This window comes from Lutra lutra, chromosome 2 (genome assembly GCF_902655055.1).
Source record: "Lutra lutra chromosome 2, mLutLut1.2, whole genome shotgun sequence".
Classification (NCBI taxonomy): Eukaryota; Metazoa; Chordata; class Mammalia; order Carnivora; family Mustelidae; genus Lutra; species Lutra lutra.
The window spans coordinates 28,204,502-28,223,279 of record NC_062279.1 but is presented as its reverse complement, the minus strand read 5'-3'; the positions used below and the strand labels follow the sequence as shown (position 1 = coordinate 28,223,279).

The following is an 18,778-nucleotide window of genomic DNA, read 5'->3' as shown; positions in this document are numbered from 1 at the left end:
CCTCCTTAATTCTGATTTTTGTATATTACTTCCTTAATGTATGAAATAGACAACCCAGTAACTAAACAGGCCAACTCCCCTAGAATTAGGAAAAAGACAGAATTAGCAAAGACATGACCGGGGAATGTACGTGCATTTCAGTCAATCTCCTTCTTCAGAATTTTCTGTTAACCAGATTCTACTGAAAAGTACCACATCACTGAAACATCTCTATGTTCATAGGCCAGTGATCTATCTGGTAAATTTTCTTTCCTACAAATAAACTGTCCTCTCAATGTCATACAGCGATTCTGCCTTAACTGTGATCAAGAAATCAGAGAGTATGATACAAATGGTAGTTACATGGAAGCTGTGTGGGGGGGGGGGGGGTGGTGGTGGTGTGAGAGAGAGAGAGAAATGAAGCAAGATCGGAGGAAAAAAATCAGAGGTGCTGTCAAATGTAAAAGAACAAAGATTAAAAGTTGATGAGGATTTTGGAGTCAAGGAACTATCTATCCACTTACAAGCAGGGGGTCAGACCCTGGGGAAACAAGGAAAACTTGATGTGTCAGTTCAAGGAAGTAACTGCTCCCAATTTGAAAACTGTTTAATCTTGATCCCCTCCAGGCTGTAGAGTCACAGCACTGCTTTATGAAAAAATGCTAAAACCACACAGAAAAATATTATGAATTGCGAAATAAATTCCTTTGATAATTCTTTATAAAAAGCAGACTTCAGAAAATTGGAATACTTAGCAGCAATAGAATTTGCAGGGAGTTTAAGACAGATCACTAATTTAGGAGCTATTATTGAAATACTGTATTTGTTTTTTTTCACCTTAAGTGAAATTCTACTAATGAGCAAAGCCATAAAGTAAGCTCTATAAAGACAACTTCAAAGGGGGGTAAAGAAAAACTTTTGGACTTAATTCTCGTCTGAAAATAAAGCCTTGTTCTGAATAACCCAAGAGGGAAATGATTTATCAAAATAAAGAAAAGTGGTAAATTTAGAAAATTCTTAACCTCCCCGTATCAAGAAGTGTAAGCATGAACATTTCACACAATACCATTACCACATACCTGTTTTAGGATGTATTGAAAAAAATCCTTGTGGATTTCCACTCGTAATTTTGTACATCAGCTTGTCATCAGAGCTAGAATCTGGATCAAATGCCTCTATTTGAACCACAGATACATCCTTGGGAGAATTTTCTATTACTTCTGGATAATAAACAGGCTCTGACGTCTGTGGTGCGTTGTCATTGACATCCTCAACCTCTATGTAGATCTCGATAAACGATGAGAGAGGCACGACACCCTGATCCGCTGCATAGACAGTGAGCCAGTAGTGGGAGGTGGACTCCCGGTCCAGTCGCTCTGAAGTCTCTATGACACCTGTGAAGAAAGAAGATGACACGTCAACAACAATGGACCCAGGGTCAACCCAAATAACAACTTTCATTTCTCAAGGGCTTATGTGTCACTTACAGCTGAGACACCTTGGACAAGTTGCCTAACATCACTGTGCCTCTGTTTCTTCCTATAAGATGGAACGTATGCTCACAGGTTGATTAAATGAGCAAATAGACACATTAACAATCAGAAGAGCGCTCGGCACATAGTATCGGCTGTAAAAGTGTTCATCGTTATTAGCGTTAGGGGTCAGGTGCTATGCAGAACACTCTACAAAGAATGTGTCATTTAAGTCTCGAAACAAAGCAGGGAGATGAGCACTAAGAGATCAGCTAATGGCCCGATACTCTGTGCTTCTGAAGATGAAATGTATGACCACTTGAGATTTGCAGGTTTTCCTGGAGGTCCTTCAGGGACCTCCAAATCAAAAAGCCATGGCCCAGATCAGAGTCCCCACGGCCTAGCAGCCCCCGCTTCCCACACTGCATTCCCATGACCACCGCTAGAGTTTAGATACGGAGGCTGCAGCGATGCTGCTCCACACATGGCAGTCTGGTATACACACCCTGCAGAGCACGGTACCTCAAAGTCCAGAATAAAGGTTTGCTCAAGTCTCTTGTGCACAGAATGAAACCCTTTAATCCCCTTAGGCTAATGGCAAGACAACCAGTGTGCTAAATAAAGTCTCCCAGGACAAAGTAAGATCCCCAAGGGCAGAGGCCACATCCTTCTTGAGTACCAGGATAGCACCTGACCCAGGGCCAATAATATTAAATGAACAAACATGAACAGATGCCTTAACTGAAGTTGGTACAGAAAGTCCCTCCACTGGGACCCAAACTACAACACATTTCCTACTAAATTAACCAGTAAAAGGTAAATTATGGGATTATGAAGAAGTGGGTTAACGTGTCTGTCATGTTCTGGCCCAGCCACTAAAACCAGTCAAAACCTTACTTCATCCCAGGATTAATCACTTCTCAGGGTGATGATAAAATGAAAAATATCCATTACTCTTAGGCAAATCCCACCTTTTTATTCAATAGTGTTATCCTGTCCTTTGGCTTTCCCAAAATGTGTCGCTGTATTTTTTTTCCTTGTGCATTAATCATTCTGAATGAATGCTACTTTTGGGGTTTCAACACTATGGTCCAGGTTGGACTTTGGAAATCCTACAACTCTAGCATTACAGGTTTCCCAGTTAATGCAAAATAGTACAGGAAAAAGAACAAATGTCAATTTAATCTGCACTGAGAAATGAAACAGTATCTCAACCAAACATAAATCTGTATTTCTTACTTTTTGATCACTGCATAAATGTAAATCTTTGCTTATGTGAAGTAATTAACATCTCAAAAACTCATTTGTTTTGAATGTCATATTATATGAAATACTTCCCAAAGGTTTATAAGTTATAAATACCAAACTTAACTATTAAAATATGAGATAAATGATCCTGAAATGAGTACTACTATTCAGAAAGCATAGTTACGACTGTTTCGTTAAGTCTTAGCAAATGCTCAAAATGATCTGTAATACTCTTAGAAATAATGAACAAAGCCTCACAACTCTTAAATAAAAAGGAGCTAACTGGTTTCCCTGTGCAACAGAGGTAATGGTCAGAAAAGCTCAACATGTTTTCCTTTTTGTCTGTTCCAAACATCGTCTACGCATACCCAATCTGTTCACTAAACTAGTAAAGTTCTACTTGTCTTTAGCCTGAAAGAAGAGCGTCCTTAGTGACCAAGGAAAAATAATCTCCAGTTTCTCCTTTCAGCAGCCCCATCAACGGATACACAGAAGTCAGGGAATAACAGAACGCTCTCTCTACTAGGATTGCATATTAATAAATGAGTGTGCGTATGTTCCTCTGTGTTCTGCCATTAAAATGGAACATAATTCATTTGACAGGAGAAGTGTTAGCAAATCTCAGGAAGACAGCTACATGGTGCTTGTATTCACTTCTTTCTGGTTCTAATACTCAAATCATTCATGCTGCTACTGACTTTTTAAAATTGGGTCTCTCTAAATGCGATCTGTACGCATTTAATGACAATGATAATTACAGAAACAAGTCTGCTCAGTGCTTACTATATGCTAGGCCCTATGATAATGGTCCCACACATACCACCTTATTGAGCCATTATAGCCAACCTGACTACACATGTGGCCTTATTATGCCCATACCACAGATGAAAACCTCAGATTAAGAGATGAGGACCTTTCCCAGAGTCCTAATAAATGTCAGAGCCAGAGTTCAAACTCCACGAATCTCTAACGTCAGTGCCATCAGTCTGTGGTAGTTTGACAAAGTGTAGTAAACAAAATTTAATATGAAAACTCTAAAAAGACAAAAGTGAAACCTCTTACTCATTTTTTTACACATCAGGGTTCAGAAGAACTCTATTAAATGTCCATTCACATATAATAGCTTTCTCCAGTTTTGAGGTAGAAGGAAAACAAAGAAAAAATATATTTGCATTTTATAAATAAGTATATAATATAAAATGCAAATACAAGGTTTAAATCACAGACAAAAGTAGATATTTCTTTTCCATCAGGTTCTGCTTTGAGCCTAGTCTGTGAGCACCCAGACTGTAGTGTTCCAAGATGCCTTCTGCTGGGAGCTACCCTTCTCTCCCCTCTTGCCTGGCAACTAGAGGACCAATGATCCCCTTCTTTGCATGACCTCCTAGCCACAATTAGGAGGGGGAAATTTCCAGATATTACTAAACAGGTAACTTCCAGATATTACTAAACATTAAAAGTTAGAGAGAAGGGGGCCTGGGTGGCTCAGTTAGTGAAGCATCTGCCTTCCCCTCAGGTCATGATCTTGGGGTCCTGGGATCGAGCCCTGTACCAGGCTCCCTGCTCAGCTAGGAGCCTGATTCTCCCTCTCCCCCTTCCCCCTGGTTGTGCTCAATCACTCTCTGTCAAATAAACAAACGGAATATTTTTAAAAAGAAAGAAAAGAAACAGCCCCGGTCAAGGGTTACGAGGTAGAAGTGAGATCTGAGATGATCTGACTGCAGAACTCAGGGTCTTCACCGCAGGCTATACTGTCACGATCAGGCCCAGTGTCACGGTCACAACCCCACAGCACCAAGGACACTGGTGGCCACCAGGAGAGGCTACAAGTTTCCAATTGCTTAAGTAAGGGTCCTCCCCACACTTAAAGGATATTCAAAGAGAGAAGATTCAAGGACTCCGCTTGGTCAACAAACTTTCAGGGGCAGTGCCCAAGTACTATTCTAACTGCTGATTCGAATTCTAAGCACTATTTTAAAAGCAGAAAGTAGGTGGGAAAAGACTACATGTACGCAAAGCTATTTTATGTTCTGCTTCTTCATCCGTCTGCTCGGTTGCGAGATGCATCCACAGAAGTCTCCCAGGCAGGAACTTGTGGAGCAGGCATAAAGCACCACAATGAGTTCCACCGGGAACCTAGGAAGAACAGACCGCACTGGTCCAGGACCGGCTAGAAGCCATCTACGTAATACAGCAAGAAAGACGGAGCAGCAGATCTAGCCTTGGCAACCTCAAAAATCAACAACGGTAGACCAGCAACCCCTCAGCGATTCAACAGTGCAACTCCCTTGTTTTTACAGAAAGGTGGAAGGATTTGCCACAGGCAGGAAGCTGAGCAGGTAAAAAGAGTTTAGAATCCAGAATGAGGCACTGCCTCGGACAACAGCTCATCAGAACTGATCATTCTTTACAGGGTCTCTTTACATCTCCTGGCCTCTGAGATGACCCTCAGACCCACTGTCGGGAAGCCTGACCACAAGCAGGGTCCACTCTTCCAATCACGGTGTCCACCGTCCTGCCCATGTTCCCAGTCCTTCCGGGAACACAATCAGTATGGACACACAGATGTCTTTTGCAACCTACATTCATTCACAAAACAGAAATCTTCAAAATTCCATACGGGGACTTCTAGTTAGTTCCTTTGACACTGGTAAGCAGCAACTAGGTTCCCAGCCAGCTGAGGAAATGAATCTACAGTTTATTCTCAAAACCACCTCACTCCTCCTTCTCCCATGACCCCGCTTCCCATAACCACTTCCAATAACCACTGATTCCACACTACGTTATAAATTCCCTTTTCCTGAAACAATTTGCTAAGGAACCATCAACAATTACAAATATTCAAACTCCAGTGTTTAAGGTACTTCTCATTAACACATACCACAATAAAATACCGTACTGATGGGCACATACAGATACCGGCGCACAAACTCTTCCCTGTGGTCTTTCTCATGTCTTCACACTTCTTCGCTTCTTTCTCTGCCATCTCTCCTCCTATTTTTTGATTCCGCTTTCACTTCCTGAGAGAGCAACAATGGCACGCAACTAGATGTAAACCCAGGCTGTTAGAGTGAGAGGTGGGAGCCCAGACCTCTCCCAGCAGTCCCTCCAGCCAGAGGAGGAATGACCAGTGCTCCAAGAGAAAGTAACAGTGAGAAAGGCAACATGAGAGCGACACCTTTCTACTAGTCATGAGGTTCTGGTACACGAGCAGTAGGTGAAGTAGGGGTGCCGCTTTGGGATTCTGGGATGTATATTTTGAGCACGGAGACAAGTTTAGACAAACCTGTTATATGCAACACTCAGCAACGTTACAAGGAATCATTCCTTTGCTTTAATGAAACATGACGGAGGCAATAAATGACTTGGCTTCCAACCTCAAGAGTACAATGAAGACATTTTCAAGAAAGGTTGTTAATAAGCTGAAAAATTAGAAAGAAGCCGGAAATCTGGAGCTATTGAAGTAAAAATATTTATCATTCCAAACATACTCTCCAGGATTTCAAAGCCACCACCAGATGTCACAATGAAACTGACTTTAAATGTGCATACAGTGGAACAGCTAGACTGAAAGGGGAAATAAATACAATGTAATTGTTCAAAGAGCTTGACCAGTGTGGCTGAAAATGGAGCTCACAGCAAAAGGTCTTTCTGGAAGATTCACGCCTGACCATAAATAATAATTAGACACTGATGCTGTCTTTCCATAGCCTGATTATTCCAAGGTCACAGGGTACAGTATCAGTTGCTCAAGTAAATGACCCAAAAGTAGAGAAAGGTTTCCAAGAATAAGTAATTCCTACTATCCACCACTGATGGCTAATGATGTTAACCCGAATATCGTCCTTGAATAGCAAAGGCCAACATGTCCTCCAGCTGACACAGGTGGATCAGAATGCTTTCAACACACTCATTTTTAAGGCAAAAGTAAAATTATACGTAGCCACTATACTGCCAAAAGTATTTTAACTAACTCAAATTTCCATGGCCACAGAACATCTTTCTTTCTGGAATTTTCCTATTTTCTTTGTTCGACAGGTCTTGGCCCCTTATCAAGCCCCAGTGCCAGAGGTTTCAACAAAACCTTGCTGCTATTTCAGATTCTTCAGCAACTCCAGCTCAAAAATACTTACCAGCAGTGGCCTGGCAACATAAATTTGCAAACTTTACTCTCCTTTCTGGTAATCATGCCACATGAATTTATTTATTTGTTTTTAAACTTTCCTGGAACCAAACTTAGGACCGCCTCTTCAGTCAATCACGAGAAAAACTTAAACATGAAAAATAACTTTGTATAATATTTTTCCTATAGGGAAGAAACAACTGACTACTCCTTCCTCCAATTCTGTAGTCTCACACATAGAATAACTTTTCTGGAGTTAAATGTCTTCCCAAATATAAAAATAACACTTAATCTAAAAAATTTTTTTTCAACAATATACACTTTAAAAGAATAGATACCTTCTACACACTAGAGATGCAGTATCTGTCTATAATTAATCCATAGTTACTCAATTTTTTCTTGCTAATTAGCAAAAAAACAGAAGTCCCACAGTTGTCACATTCCATATTAATGTGTTATGAAATAAATTTTAAAAAGTAGACTATAAGCTCCCTCTTAAAATGCAAACCCTCAAGGGCCGACATGTTTTGTTTAGGGCATGGTAACTGTGGGAGCTTGTTAAGCATGTGTTGTTGATAAAAGGATGTCCATCACCAACCAGGTAATTCTGAGAAACAGTCACAGCCAAGAGGAGTCCAGGAAGCAGGACTCAATGTAATGGAGCAGGCTGCGTAAGATCCTGAACCAGAAAAAGAACATTAGGAAAAAGCTAAGGAAATCTGAATGAACTATGCGCTCAATGAAGTACTGATAAGAATATATCAATGTGTGTTCATTAATTATAACAAACATACATACTAATGTATGATGGTACGAGGGTGAACTATATGTGACATAGGGGCACTATAGGAACTCTGTACTATCCATTCAATTTTCCTGTTAACCTATTTGTTTCCTTCTTTAAATGATAAAATTGTTCTGAATTTGTTTTTATCTGATTTTCATTAAGTACTAAATTTTATATACATAAAATTATAAACTGTATTTTACAATTTTTAAATTTTTATATATATTATATATATATATATTATATATAATATATAATATATATATATGTTTTTTTAGTAAGCTCTATACCCAACATGGGGCCTGAACTCACGACCCCGAGATTAAGAGTTACAAGCTCTACTCCATGCTTTTGATAATAAAAAGAAAGGTCAAAATAAGTAAGATGAATCAACTACACAGCACCCCTCATGGGCCAAGCAAACTGCTGGGCAGTATATGGGCACACTACTCAGTTCAACAGATAGCTCTTTGCCCTCTTACAGCTAAAGACCGAGTAAGTCATGTTGTAAACTTCTTTCTCCAGTTTAACTCAAGACATGGTACTGACTATTACCATGACTTAATCTTTCAAAACCAATGACTTGCTGTGTCATTTGATGGGAAGCCACTCGTAAGCGGAAACACAGCAAGTTCCATGAAATGTTACTGATGCTGCTGATACTATTATTACCAAAATACATATCTAGAGCTCATGATATGCCAAATACTAAACACTTCTCATATAGGAATTAATTTAATCTTTCCATCAACTCTAAGAAGTGAGGTAATATGACCAACCATATTTCATAAGAGAGGAAAAAGTGTCAACAACTTGCCCAAAGTCACCGTTTGTTCTTGATGGAACTGGGATTCAATCCCAAAGAAGGGCTTCAGAGAATCATGCCATAGCACCTCCCAGTCTCTGGCTGTGTCCTCTAATTAGAGAGAAGCATGAAAGCAACTGAACACAACCTGCAGTTTCCAGAGAAAAACTCCTGGCTACAGTGGAATGTAAAAAATGTAATGACCAGATGGAAAAAATTGTTTTTGCTGTCTTCATGGCATTTGGGGATCTAGGTAAAGTATCTGATGTTACAGAAACCTTGTTGTTCTGTGCCATTAAGACATTAAGCACATTTCATAGTTTCAGGAGAAAAAGGAAACCATTTTAATACGTAATAGTATATATATGTAAAAGCTTTAAAAACAAAACAAAACGGTATGTATGGGGTCCCTTGGGTGCCTCAGTCGGTTAAGCGTCTACTTTCAGCTCAGGTCATGATCCGGGAGTCCTGGGATTAAGGCCCACATCAGGGTCCCTGCTCAGCTGAGAGCCTGCTTCTCCCTCTCCCCACTACTTGTGCTTACTCTCTCTCAAATAAATAAAATCTTAAAAAAAAAAAAAAAAAAAGTTGTGTATATTCATTACATAGAAAAATGTCAGTAATATAAAGTATTACTTTGGTTTTGTTTAGTTCTGTTCTAAAAATAAAAACCACACAAACACATAATTACATGTGCGGGGGTGGGGAGGCATACAAATAAACAAGATGATGGAGGGACAATTAAGAAAATCAACCCATGAACCAATTTTTTTAATCCTTAAATTTCTTTAACAATGAATTTTAAGCCCTATTTAAAATGCACATGATAGGGGCGCCTGGGTGGCTCAGTGGGTTAAGCCGCTGCCTTCGGCTCAGGTCATGATCCCAGAGTCCTGGGATCGAGTCCCGCATCGGGCTTGCTGCTCAGCAGGAAGCCTGCTTCCTTTCCTCTCTCTCTGCCTGCCTCTCTGCCTACTTGTGATCTCTCTGTCAAATAAATAAATAAAAAATCTTAAAAAAAAAAAAATAAAATGCACATGATAAAAAGACAAACCGTTAAGTACCAGCAGTCCTTTAAAAGTTTTGCTAGTATAACCTTCGCATTTTATTTTCCTTTTCTATTTTTAGATATACACTTTCTTTCCAAGTATTTATCTGTTCCATTTAATATAAACAGATGTGTAACGATGGACAATGTGACAGCAGCAACAACTAAAATTCTAAAGTATTTATATGTGAAACGACTGCATTACAAGTTTAAGGTCTAGGAAATTCTATAGTTATACTGCCCAGAGTTAGGTCATAAATTAATGATTAAAGGGAAAGTTTTTTATGCTGTAACTGCCAATCTGTTTTTTCATTATTTAAACTGCCTATTTAAATCATCTTAATTAAAATGTAGATCTAGCAACTCTTTCAATTAAGATTGTTGCAATAACTTTAAAATTAGCTGAGGAAGCTTTCTGACTTGCAAACTTACTAAAACATATTAATTAAGTTCATAATCAGATTTTAAGCATCATGTTTCAAGTCCAGGGATTTCTTCAGCTTTGCAGAGAGTCATTCCCATGGCAAGCTCTGCTAAACCATGTTTTCATGCCTTGTTGAGAAATGATTCCAAGTTCTGATTTCCAAGTCAGAATCATTAATATTGTTAATGAGGGCTTTCATGGATAAGCTCTCTTTAAGAGGATCATCCTTAGATATCAAAAATAACATCTGAATACACATTAACTGGATAAAACTACATACATAAAACAGCCTCTGGAGGCATTAAAATTCACAGGATATATTTCACAAACTTATGGCAATGTTTCTAGTGGTTTGCTGTGTATGTTAGATGTTGTCAATGTTGATTATTTTTTCCACATTATATTTACTGGATGCACATTGAGCAAATGCTATATGCCATATTATTTAAGATTTTATTTATTTGTGGGGGGAGGAGTAGGGGGAAAGGCAGAGAGACAGAGAGAGAGAAAATCCCAAGCAGCCTTTGTACTGAGCATGGAACCCAACTTGGGGCTCTTTCCCAGGACCCTGAGATCATGACCTGAGCTGAAATCAAGAGTTGGACTCTTAACCTACTGAGCCATACAGGTGCCCCTAACCGTATTATTTAATCCTCAAAATTACTCTGTAAGCTTGGTGGTCTTTCCTCATGTTCCAGATGCAGGAGTTTTGAGCTGAAAAGTCACGCGTTCAAAGTCATTTATTCACCACATAACAGGAATACATTAATCAATGAATTAATTAGTGAATTCCCTTACCAGTTACCTATCTTATCACAGCACTTATATTCAATAACTTGTTTAAGCCTCAAAAGTTAAATTGCCTTAAATTACCCAACTAGCTGCAGAGAAGAAAGAATCCAAACTGTGGCCTACTAGCTCCAGAGGCCAAACTCCTAAGCACCAGGGAGCTTTCCTCAACTTTCCTTATTCCTATGGGGTAGCAGAGCTGTGACTCAACAGGAAGGTCTGACTCTCAAGCTTGGCTATTTTCTTGTAAGCCTGTGTAGGTGATCTTCATTAATCCACCGCTATCAACGAGAAGAAAAATTAACACATAACAGAAGTTTACCAGCATTTGCCCATGGAAGAAGGAAGTACAGGACTTAAAGTATAAACCCAACTAAATGTGGGCCAAACAGATCCCTACACAAAGTCTAAGAATCTCATCTGACTACGTTTAGGATAAAAAGGGAAAAAAGACATGAAATAGCATTCAACACTGTTCCAGATTCAGAAAGTTACTATACAGTTGACCTCTGAACAACACGGGTTTGAAACGCACAGCTCCCCACTTACAAGTGGTTCTTTCTCAACAAATGCGCTCTAGTGCTGTAAATCTATGTTCTCCTCCTTATGATTTTCTTAACATTTTCTTTTCTCTAGGTTACTTTACTATAAGAAAGCCATATATAATACGTGTAGCACACAAAGTATGTGTTAAATGGATTATGTTACTGGTAAAGCTTCTGGTCAACAGTAGACTATTAGTAGTTAAGCTCTGGGGGAAGCAGGTTATATTCAATTTTCAACTGTCAGGAGGCTGGGGATGGCAGCACTCCTAAGCCCCACATTGTTCGGGGGTGAAGTGTGTTCTTCCTATCATCCTGCCAACATAAAAATTCAGACTGGATTTATATTACATGAAATCTAATAGGTGGTATACAAAGCGTTATATAATACTGAAGATCACTGTGAGATCATAATTGAACTGTGAATGCAGTTAATAACTTTAAAATACTGAGTGGTGGGCGGGAGATCCAAAATGCTAAAGGTTAAGCCATCTATGTAAGTTTGGTATCAGATAAAAACTGGTATTTTAAGAAATACCCCTCTTCGGAAAAGAAATCTCAGTGGCTTTTTAATCTATCCCAAAATGTAAGTAACAAATTTTTTAAAGAACTGTATCTTATAATACCCTCTTCATTAGAAAGGACTTTTATGTTGTTTATAGTGGTCTAGATCTTCCCAGACATTAATGTTGAAATTGGCATTACTGACTGACACTGTCTTTAATTCATTCAACAAACAGAGTTCCTACATTTTTTTAAACCTGCATGTATAAAGGATGAATCCAAAGTGTCCTCAACAGAACTTAAGAAATGTCAGCAACGCAAAAGCAACCTTTCAGAGTGAAGAGTGATGGACAGGTTTCCTAAGCCAGTGGAACAACTGCCCACAACATTTGTACTGCAAAGTATGTTTTAGCTTGAAGAAGACAAGGCGCTATTCAACGATTAAAATGTCAGTTGCAATGACGAAGCCTCATGCCAAACTCCTTCCAGCACTCCCTGGCTAAAGAAGGAAAGGAATGAGCTCCCGCTGCTACCATCGAGGATTACTCGGGCCACTGTATAAACACAGCTCTTTCCAAAAGAGACAGTTGTCTCCCAAGTCCTAGAATGCACCAGGCTGGTAGAGAGCAAGTTTTCCTTTTTTTAACGTTTGTTTAGGCTTCCTATAAAACAGATTCTAAACACAGAAAACTGCACCTATTTCTTTTTCTTAAAATAAAACCTAAGACCCACGTGGTTGAGCTCTGCCCAAAGGGAGGTACGTTTCACAGGAACTGAACACCAGCTGAAGCAAATACAAACCTCCCCTCCCTTTCCTATCCATTCTAAAGTCACATTTCCCCTCACTTTCGATAAAAAAAAAGAAAAAAAGTTCTGTATTAAATTCTATTTTAACTCCAAAGCAGTTTTTAAATTTTAAAAATCCAAATTATTCTACAAATTTAAGAGGTGCAATTTAGAGGCAATATTAACTTTAAGTATTCACTCTGCTGCCAAACCCAGTACCTGTAAGAACTCAGAAACTCACGTTATGCCTCAATTTCCTCATATATAAAAATGAGGAAAACAAGATGTATTATAAGATGTAGTATAAGGACCAAGGCAGTAGCAGAGAAATAAAGGTAATTAGTACTAGTAACCTATTGTGATGCTTGAGAAACTCAAACAAAGTCAAGATTGAAGACCACTCTTATCAGAAGTGTAATTCCTAACCTCTACCTCTGTCCTACAAGGATGCTACTATCAGTCCAGGGAGTAAACTGGCTAACAGAAACTACATTATGACAAAGTAGTATCTGGAACAGAACTATGAGAATCACTTAAGAACCAGGTGACCAAAATACTCCTAAGTGTTCTGAACTGAATCCTGCAGAACCAAAGAAATTTAGACCACTGTGGCAACACTTCCAACAGACATAAATAATTTCCACTGATGGCATAAAAAATACGTTATGTGTGAACACCATGCATTAATGCATTTCCTGAAGCAGTTTTTGAGATCTGTTATTAACTCTCCCCTAAGCCCCAGTAAAGTACAGAATGACTTTTATGAGACGCTATTAAGTCCCAATTTCAAATATGGCATGATAGTCAAAACCAGGAAAAATCAAATTAGAAATGTCTGGAGCAAAGAAAGTACATGCCTGTCTTTGCCCCATATACTATCTCCTTCCCCACTTATTTTCATCAAATTCTAATCAAATTTCAGGAAGGTTCCAGTGGTCGTTACAGATTTATGAGTTAAAACTAACCAAGTTCAACAGAAGTCACTGCTAGAATGTACTGTGATCACTAAAATAATTTTATTTGAAGCATAAACCTTTTATCTATATACAGTTAACCCTTAGTGACCATATGTGGGAAATTATTAGCATCACATGGAGATGAGACACATCTGAGTGCCCCCTTAACTAAGACCTGGGAAGAAAAACCCAAGACCCCACTCAGGTACAAGAATATGAATCATATACTTCCCAAGATTTCTCTCAAAAAGTCTTAAGTGTTTCTAACTCGAAGTGTTTTATAACCTATATGTTCAAAGACTTTTTTTTTAAAATAAAAAAAATATGCTTCTGAGAGAAAAGAACTGGCTTTTAATGATTTCCTTTATACATAGTTAAAAACAGCACTCTCATCCAAGGGTTTTTATCCAAAAGGAAAAAAAAAAGTCTATTACCAAAGGGGAAAATTGGTTTGGCAAACCATCAGAACTGACAGGCGTGGAAAGAAAAAGAAAGACTTTTCCTTGCTTTCTGCTTGTTACTAGAATGATTACCTGCTATCACAGGGGTCCTCAAGGAGCCAAGTGTAAAGCCTGGACTGGGAAATAAAATGAGCAAGAGGGCTTGCAGGACAGTAAGACATCAGCGGTGGGGGGTGGGGAAGAGCAGCATCTACCACAAAATTGGAGGGAGACAAGCTGCTGGTACCCCTCCCCTGTAAGGCAGGGCTACTTCCTTCCCTGGGACTGACTGCCCTGGACACCCCCCCACCCCCCCGACATTCACCTTCAGCTGCAGACCACGGGCCTCCGCATGACTGGGCTCTTGCCTTTCTCACCTACCTCATCTCAGCTTCTAGCCACACAGGCCTGTTCATATTTTGGGGGCTGCTCTTCCTAGGATCAAAAATTGCCCTAAAAGGCTGGCTCTCCGGAGACTCTCCACTCTGTCATTCAAGTCCCAGCTTACACTGCCTCCTTAGAAGTCCTTCTCGGAAAAGACCGGTTCAAAGAAGGTCTCATCAGCAGCCTACAGAAAACCACCATCATGCTGCCCTGTTTAATGTTCTCCATGGCACTTCTAAGCTGAATGTGTGTGTCTGCATCTTCTTCCGCATGTATTTAATCAGCGGTCTCCTTTCTCTAGAAAGCCTGCCCCACGGAGTCCACACGATTATGTGTGTACCTTGTATGGTGCAGAAACCCCAGCACCCACACGCCAGTGTATGGAAGGCAGTCGCTAAATGGTCACTGGCAAAACAATAAAAAATAAACATAAATAAAGAAATGGTTGTCAACAAGTGAATGAACGAAGGAATTCATCAAGGCCTTTTTTCACTGTCTGAAATCTTGCTTCTGTGAAATTCTCCCAAAGCTTCACTTGCAAAGGCCACTGGTGACTTCCCGAAAGTCCTCATCCTTTGGGGAGCCAAGCAGGATCTGAGAGTGCTGGCACACAGACTCTCGGGCCACAAAGACGGTCCTCCCTCTCCTGTTCTCCATCCCCACAACCTCCTGCCAGGCTTCTAGGAGAGTCCAATAAACTGGTTCTTCTCCCTAACAAGATCACAGATCCACGAAAGATCATGAGGGCTTGTTACCTGGTTCCTCATTCTCTCTGCTCACCCTTTAGAGTTATTAATCCTGCTAGCAATCAGAGTCCCTCTGAAGATGGTCATATTCCCGCAGTAACACCCAAAATCTTCACTGAAAAAAATTTTAATATAATCTAAATACAACTTAACAAAATATTGCATATAGAATTTAATAAAACTGTATTTTCCTGTTGTTTTCAAGAGTTACAGCACAGTAAAATGACTATTTAATTAATTCCACTAAGCTAACACACACGCATTCCGTAATTCACTTAAGCAAATAATTGAATAAGCAAATTAATAGTTTAGTAAAATACTGATATATACTTACCTACTTAAGAAAATAAGCTAAAATTAATCATGTTTATTTTTATTTAAAAATGTATTAAATCTAAGAGTGCCCGGGAGGCTCAGTCAGCTAATAGGTCATGATCCTAGAGTTGAGCCCTGTGTAGGGCTGCTTCCTGTTCAGCCTAGAGTCTGCTTCTCCCTCTGCCCCTTCCAACCTCCCCCCACCCTCTGCACCTGTGGCCTTTCTTGTGCATGTTTTTTTCTTGCTTTCAAATAAAATCCTTAAGGAAAAAAAAATGAATGCATTAAATCTATAAGAAATTCTTCATTCCGTAGAGCCTTATCTACTCCACTCAGGTCATTAGAACCATGGGAATTTGACAATAATAAACTAGATCATCTCCTTTAAAAAAAAAAAAAGTATTTTTAAAAGATGTTTTTAATTACTTTTTTTTTTTTTTTAAAGTCTGCGAGCTGGACTGAACCCCCTCTCCAATTACACTCTCCCCACCCCAGATGGGAGGTTCCACCACACAGCGTTTTCAGTGCTTTGTGCTGGACACGGAATGAGTCTATAGAAAGGCCAGAGTGTTTTTGCAAATTTTCTGCTGATGCTCATACAAGACTCACTGACTACTGTTAACTGTGCTTTGTCCCGAGAAAAATGTGCCTGCCCTCCATACCTGAACATTCCAACGCACAGAACGTAGAACTGACACTTGGCCTCTTTCCAACAGGATGAAATAACTACGAAACTTCTTAGGAAACTTTAAATAATTACCATGTATTTTCCAGAGCAATCAATATTTCTTTTCACAAGTCAATGACTGTACGTTAATCATCAGTTTGGGGTTAGCAAGGGGAAAAATAAATAAATAACACAGGTCCCTTTACCCCACCACTATTAATCCCTTCACCCCACCAGTATTAACTGCAGCAGGTGACACTTTCGGATACATAATTTAAATACGGTAACAAAACAAAAATGTAGCAAATCTAAACTTACAGGGTAACCCTCCAGATAGTGTAACATAGTAAATATAAGAGGTGTGGGTTTTCATTTACCATTCTGTGTTCAGTTGGACTAACTGAAAATGTTAATCTCTTATTGTTTTTGGCAACTTTCTTTATTCTAAAAATCAAGTCATGAATTTCAGGAATTCAGTAAGCAAAGCCCCATCTGTGCATAAAACACTGTATCTAAAAAGAAGAAAAATCAACCAGTGTCCTAATCCCTTGGGAAAAAAATATAGACAGCCAAAGTCTCAAAACCAAAATGACTGAGAAGGAACCAAGAAGCATGCACCCTTCTCATCTGGCCTGTGATTTACCTCACCTTTCTTTCAGTCCTGAAGGGCTTTCCTAGGGCATCACCCTTAGATGAAACAAAGCATTCCAAAAAGGCACGGGCATTCACATGAAGCACTTTTCACAGGGACAGCAAGAACAAGTCTTACATTTCATGAATGAATAAGCTGTAATGAAGCATTTCTGTCTGTCCTTAAATAAAATTTCAAATAGTTGATGGCGCGTGGGATGGCAATCAGAGAGCGTTAAATGACCACGACGATGAGAAAACTAATAGGAAAGCCAAACTTCCCTATGTTTTAGTTAGAAAATAGATTATATGAAGACCTAGAATTTTACTTCAATTGAAAACTCTTCATTGAGATGTTCTTAAAATCACAGATTGACAACCAACAAACAGAGATCTGGGGTTGCTTGAGAGCGTCTAGTTATTCCTCAGGTAAGGACTATATATTTAAAAAAAAAAAATGTTTTTAACTTCAGTTAACTTTGCCTTTGAATACATCTCAGAGGTTCTTTTAACTTCCTGAAGGAGTTAGCCAGTCATTTCCAACCTGAATAATGCTTTCTATATATGGGATTCTGTAATTAACACAGATCTCTGATTTCCATAAAGCCAACCTACATTTGGTTACTTTAAAAATCAGGGAAAACTTTGTTAACTTCTGCAAGAAACTACTTTACTCCCTCCAACTTAGGTAAGAAGCATGGCGCTCTCTCCTAAAAAAGAACACAATGGCAGACCCTGTTCTGTCTGGTAGGTAGGCTGCACCATCAACACATCCAAGTTCACTGTATGTATTTGTAGACAGGGGTCCATTTCTAAGCAACCAGGCTGGAGGAATCTGCTGCTATAAGGAAATCTATTTCCCTTAGTTAAACAGTCTAATTGTAATGTCACAAAAAACCAAAATTAATCAAATCCCTACTCTAAATTCTTTGACTCTGACTCACTTTTAACAATCCCTAAAGCTTGAATTCAAATATGTACAGGAAGTAAGCACTGGAAGCATTGGGGAAAAAAAGCCCTAAAGAGCTGTAATCAACCAACTGTTCCATTAAAACAGACAACCACTGTCTGGTTTAGAAAAATAATGGATTTCTTACTTCCAGATGATTAAAGATGCATCCATTCAGTACGGCGCCTTTAGAATGAGTCCCCCAAGGCAAGTAAGGCAGAAAGTTTGTGTACCATAATTATTTGTGAATCTTCTTCCCTACCCAAATTTGGAAGAAACCATGTAGAGATTTTTTTGTCTCCATACCTCCTCCCATCTTCATCATTTTACCAGTAAACTGGACTCTAAAATATCAGTTTTTGTAAGTTACTGCAATTGTAAGTATGCAATATGAAGCAAACAAAAATAAAATATTACTGGATTTCTCAATGAGGATTCTTTTTTCCCAAGGGCTCAATAAAATTACCTCAGTATATTGAAATCAATGTATTAACCTCATAATATCTGGGCCTATATTATAATTTTAATATTTAACTCTTAGATTCATTGCCTAAATCATCAAAGCTTTTTTTTTTTTTTTTTTTTTTTTTTAAAGCTGTTATTGGCCCAATTACGTTTTGAATAGAAACCTGTGTGTTCTACCTGCTTCATACTCTTTCCTGGGTCCTTCCCTTAATAGCTGTCAAGAACCGCTTACTGCCCGATAAAAGATCTTTGATAATTTGTTCTGAAATCATCCCATGAATAAGATAATTTGTCTCAATTCAATCACTGTGCTGCTGAGTACATATATTAGCTATGGAACTTGGGTCATATCAATTCACAAGGACCACTTAGGGAAGAAAAAGAGAATAAATTGTATTCTTGGTTGTAACAGTAAAAATTACTTTTTTTTAATTACTTTACTCTAGTTGACACGCTCATTATATTTTAGTTTCACATGTACAATAGTGACTTGACCATTTCTCTGCTTACCACACTAAGTGCAGTCACTGTCACCATTCAACATTGTTACAGTATCACTTGACTATATTCCTTATGCTGTGCTTTTCATCTCCAGGACTAATTTTATAACTGGACATGTGTACCTCTTTACCTCATTTTTAATCCCATTTATTATTTGGAAACCCTCACAGCAGCTCAAATTAGAAATTCATACTAAACAGAGGCTTTTATGAACAGTA

General features: G+C 38.8%; 1 protein-coding gene across 3 annotated transcripts in view; it reads right to left on the bottom strand.

The window, feature by feature from the left end:
- The window catches only part of FAT1 (FAT atypical cadherin 1), a 126,582-nt gene that overhangs the window by 70,139 nt on the left and 37,665 nt on the right, over positions 1 to 18,778 (bottom strand). For all 3 annotated transcript variants that reach the window (XM_047716675.1, XM_047716690.1, XM_047716684.1), the window contains exon 3: positions 1,059 to 1,373. In XM_047716675.1, coding sequence (XP_047572631.1) covers positions 1,059 to 1,373 — 315 coding nt within the window. The remainder of the gene's footprint in view (positions 1 to 1,058; positions 1,374 to 18,778) is intronic.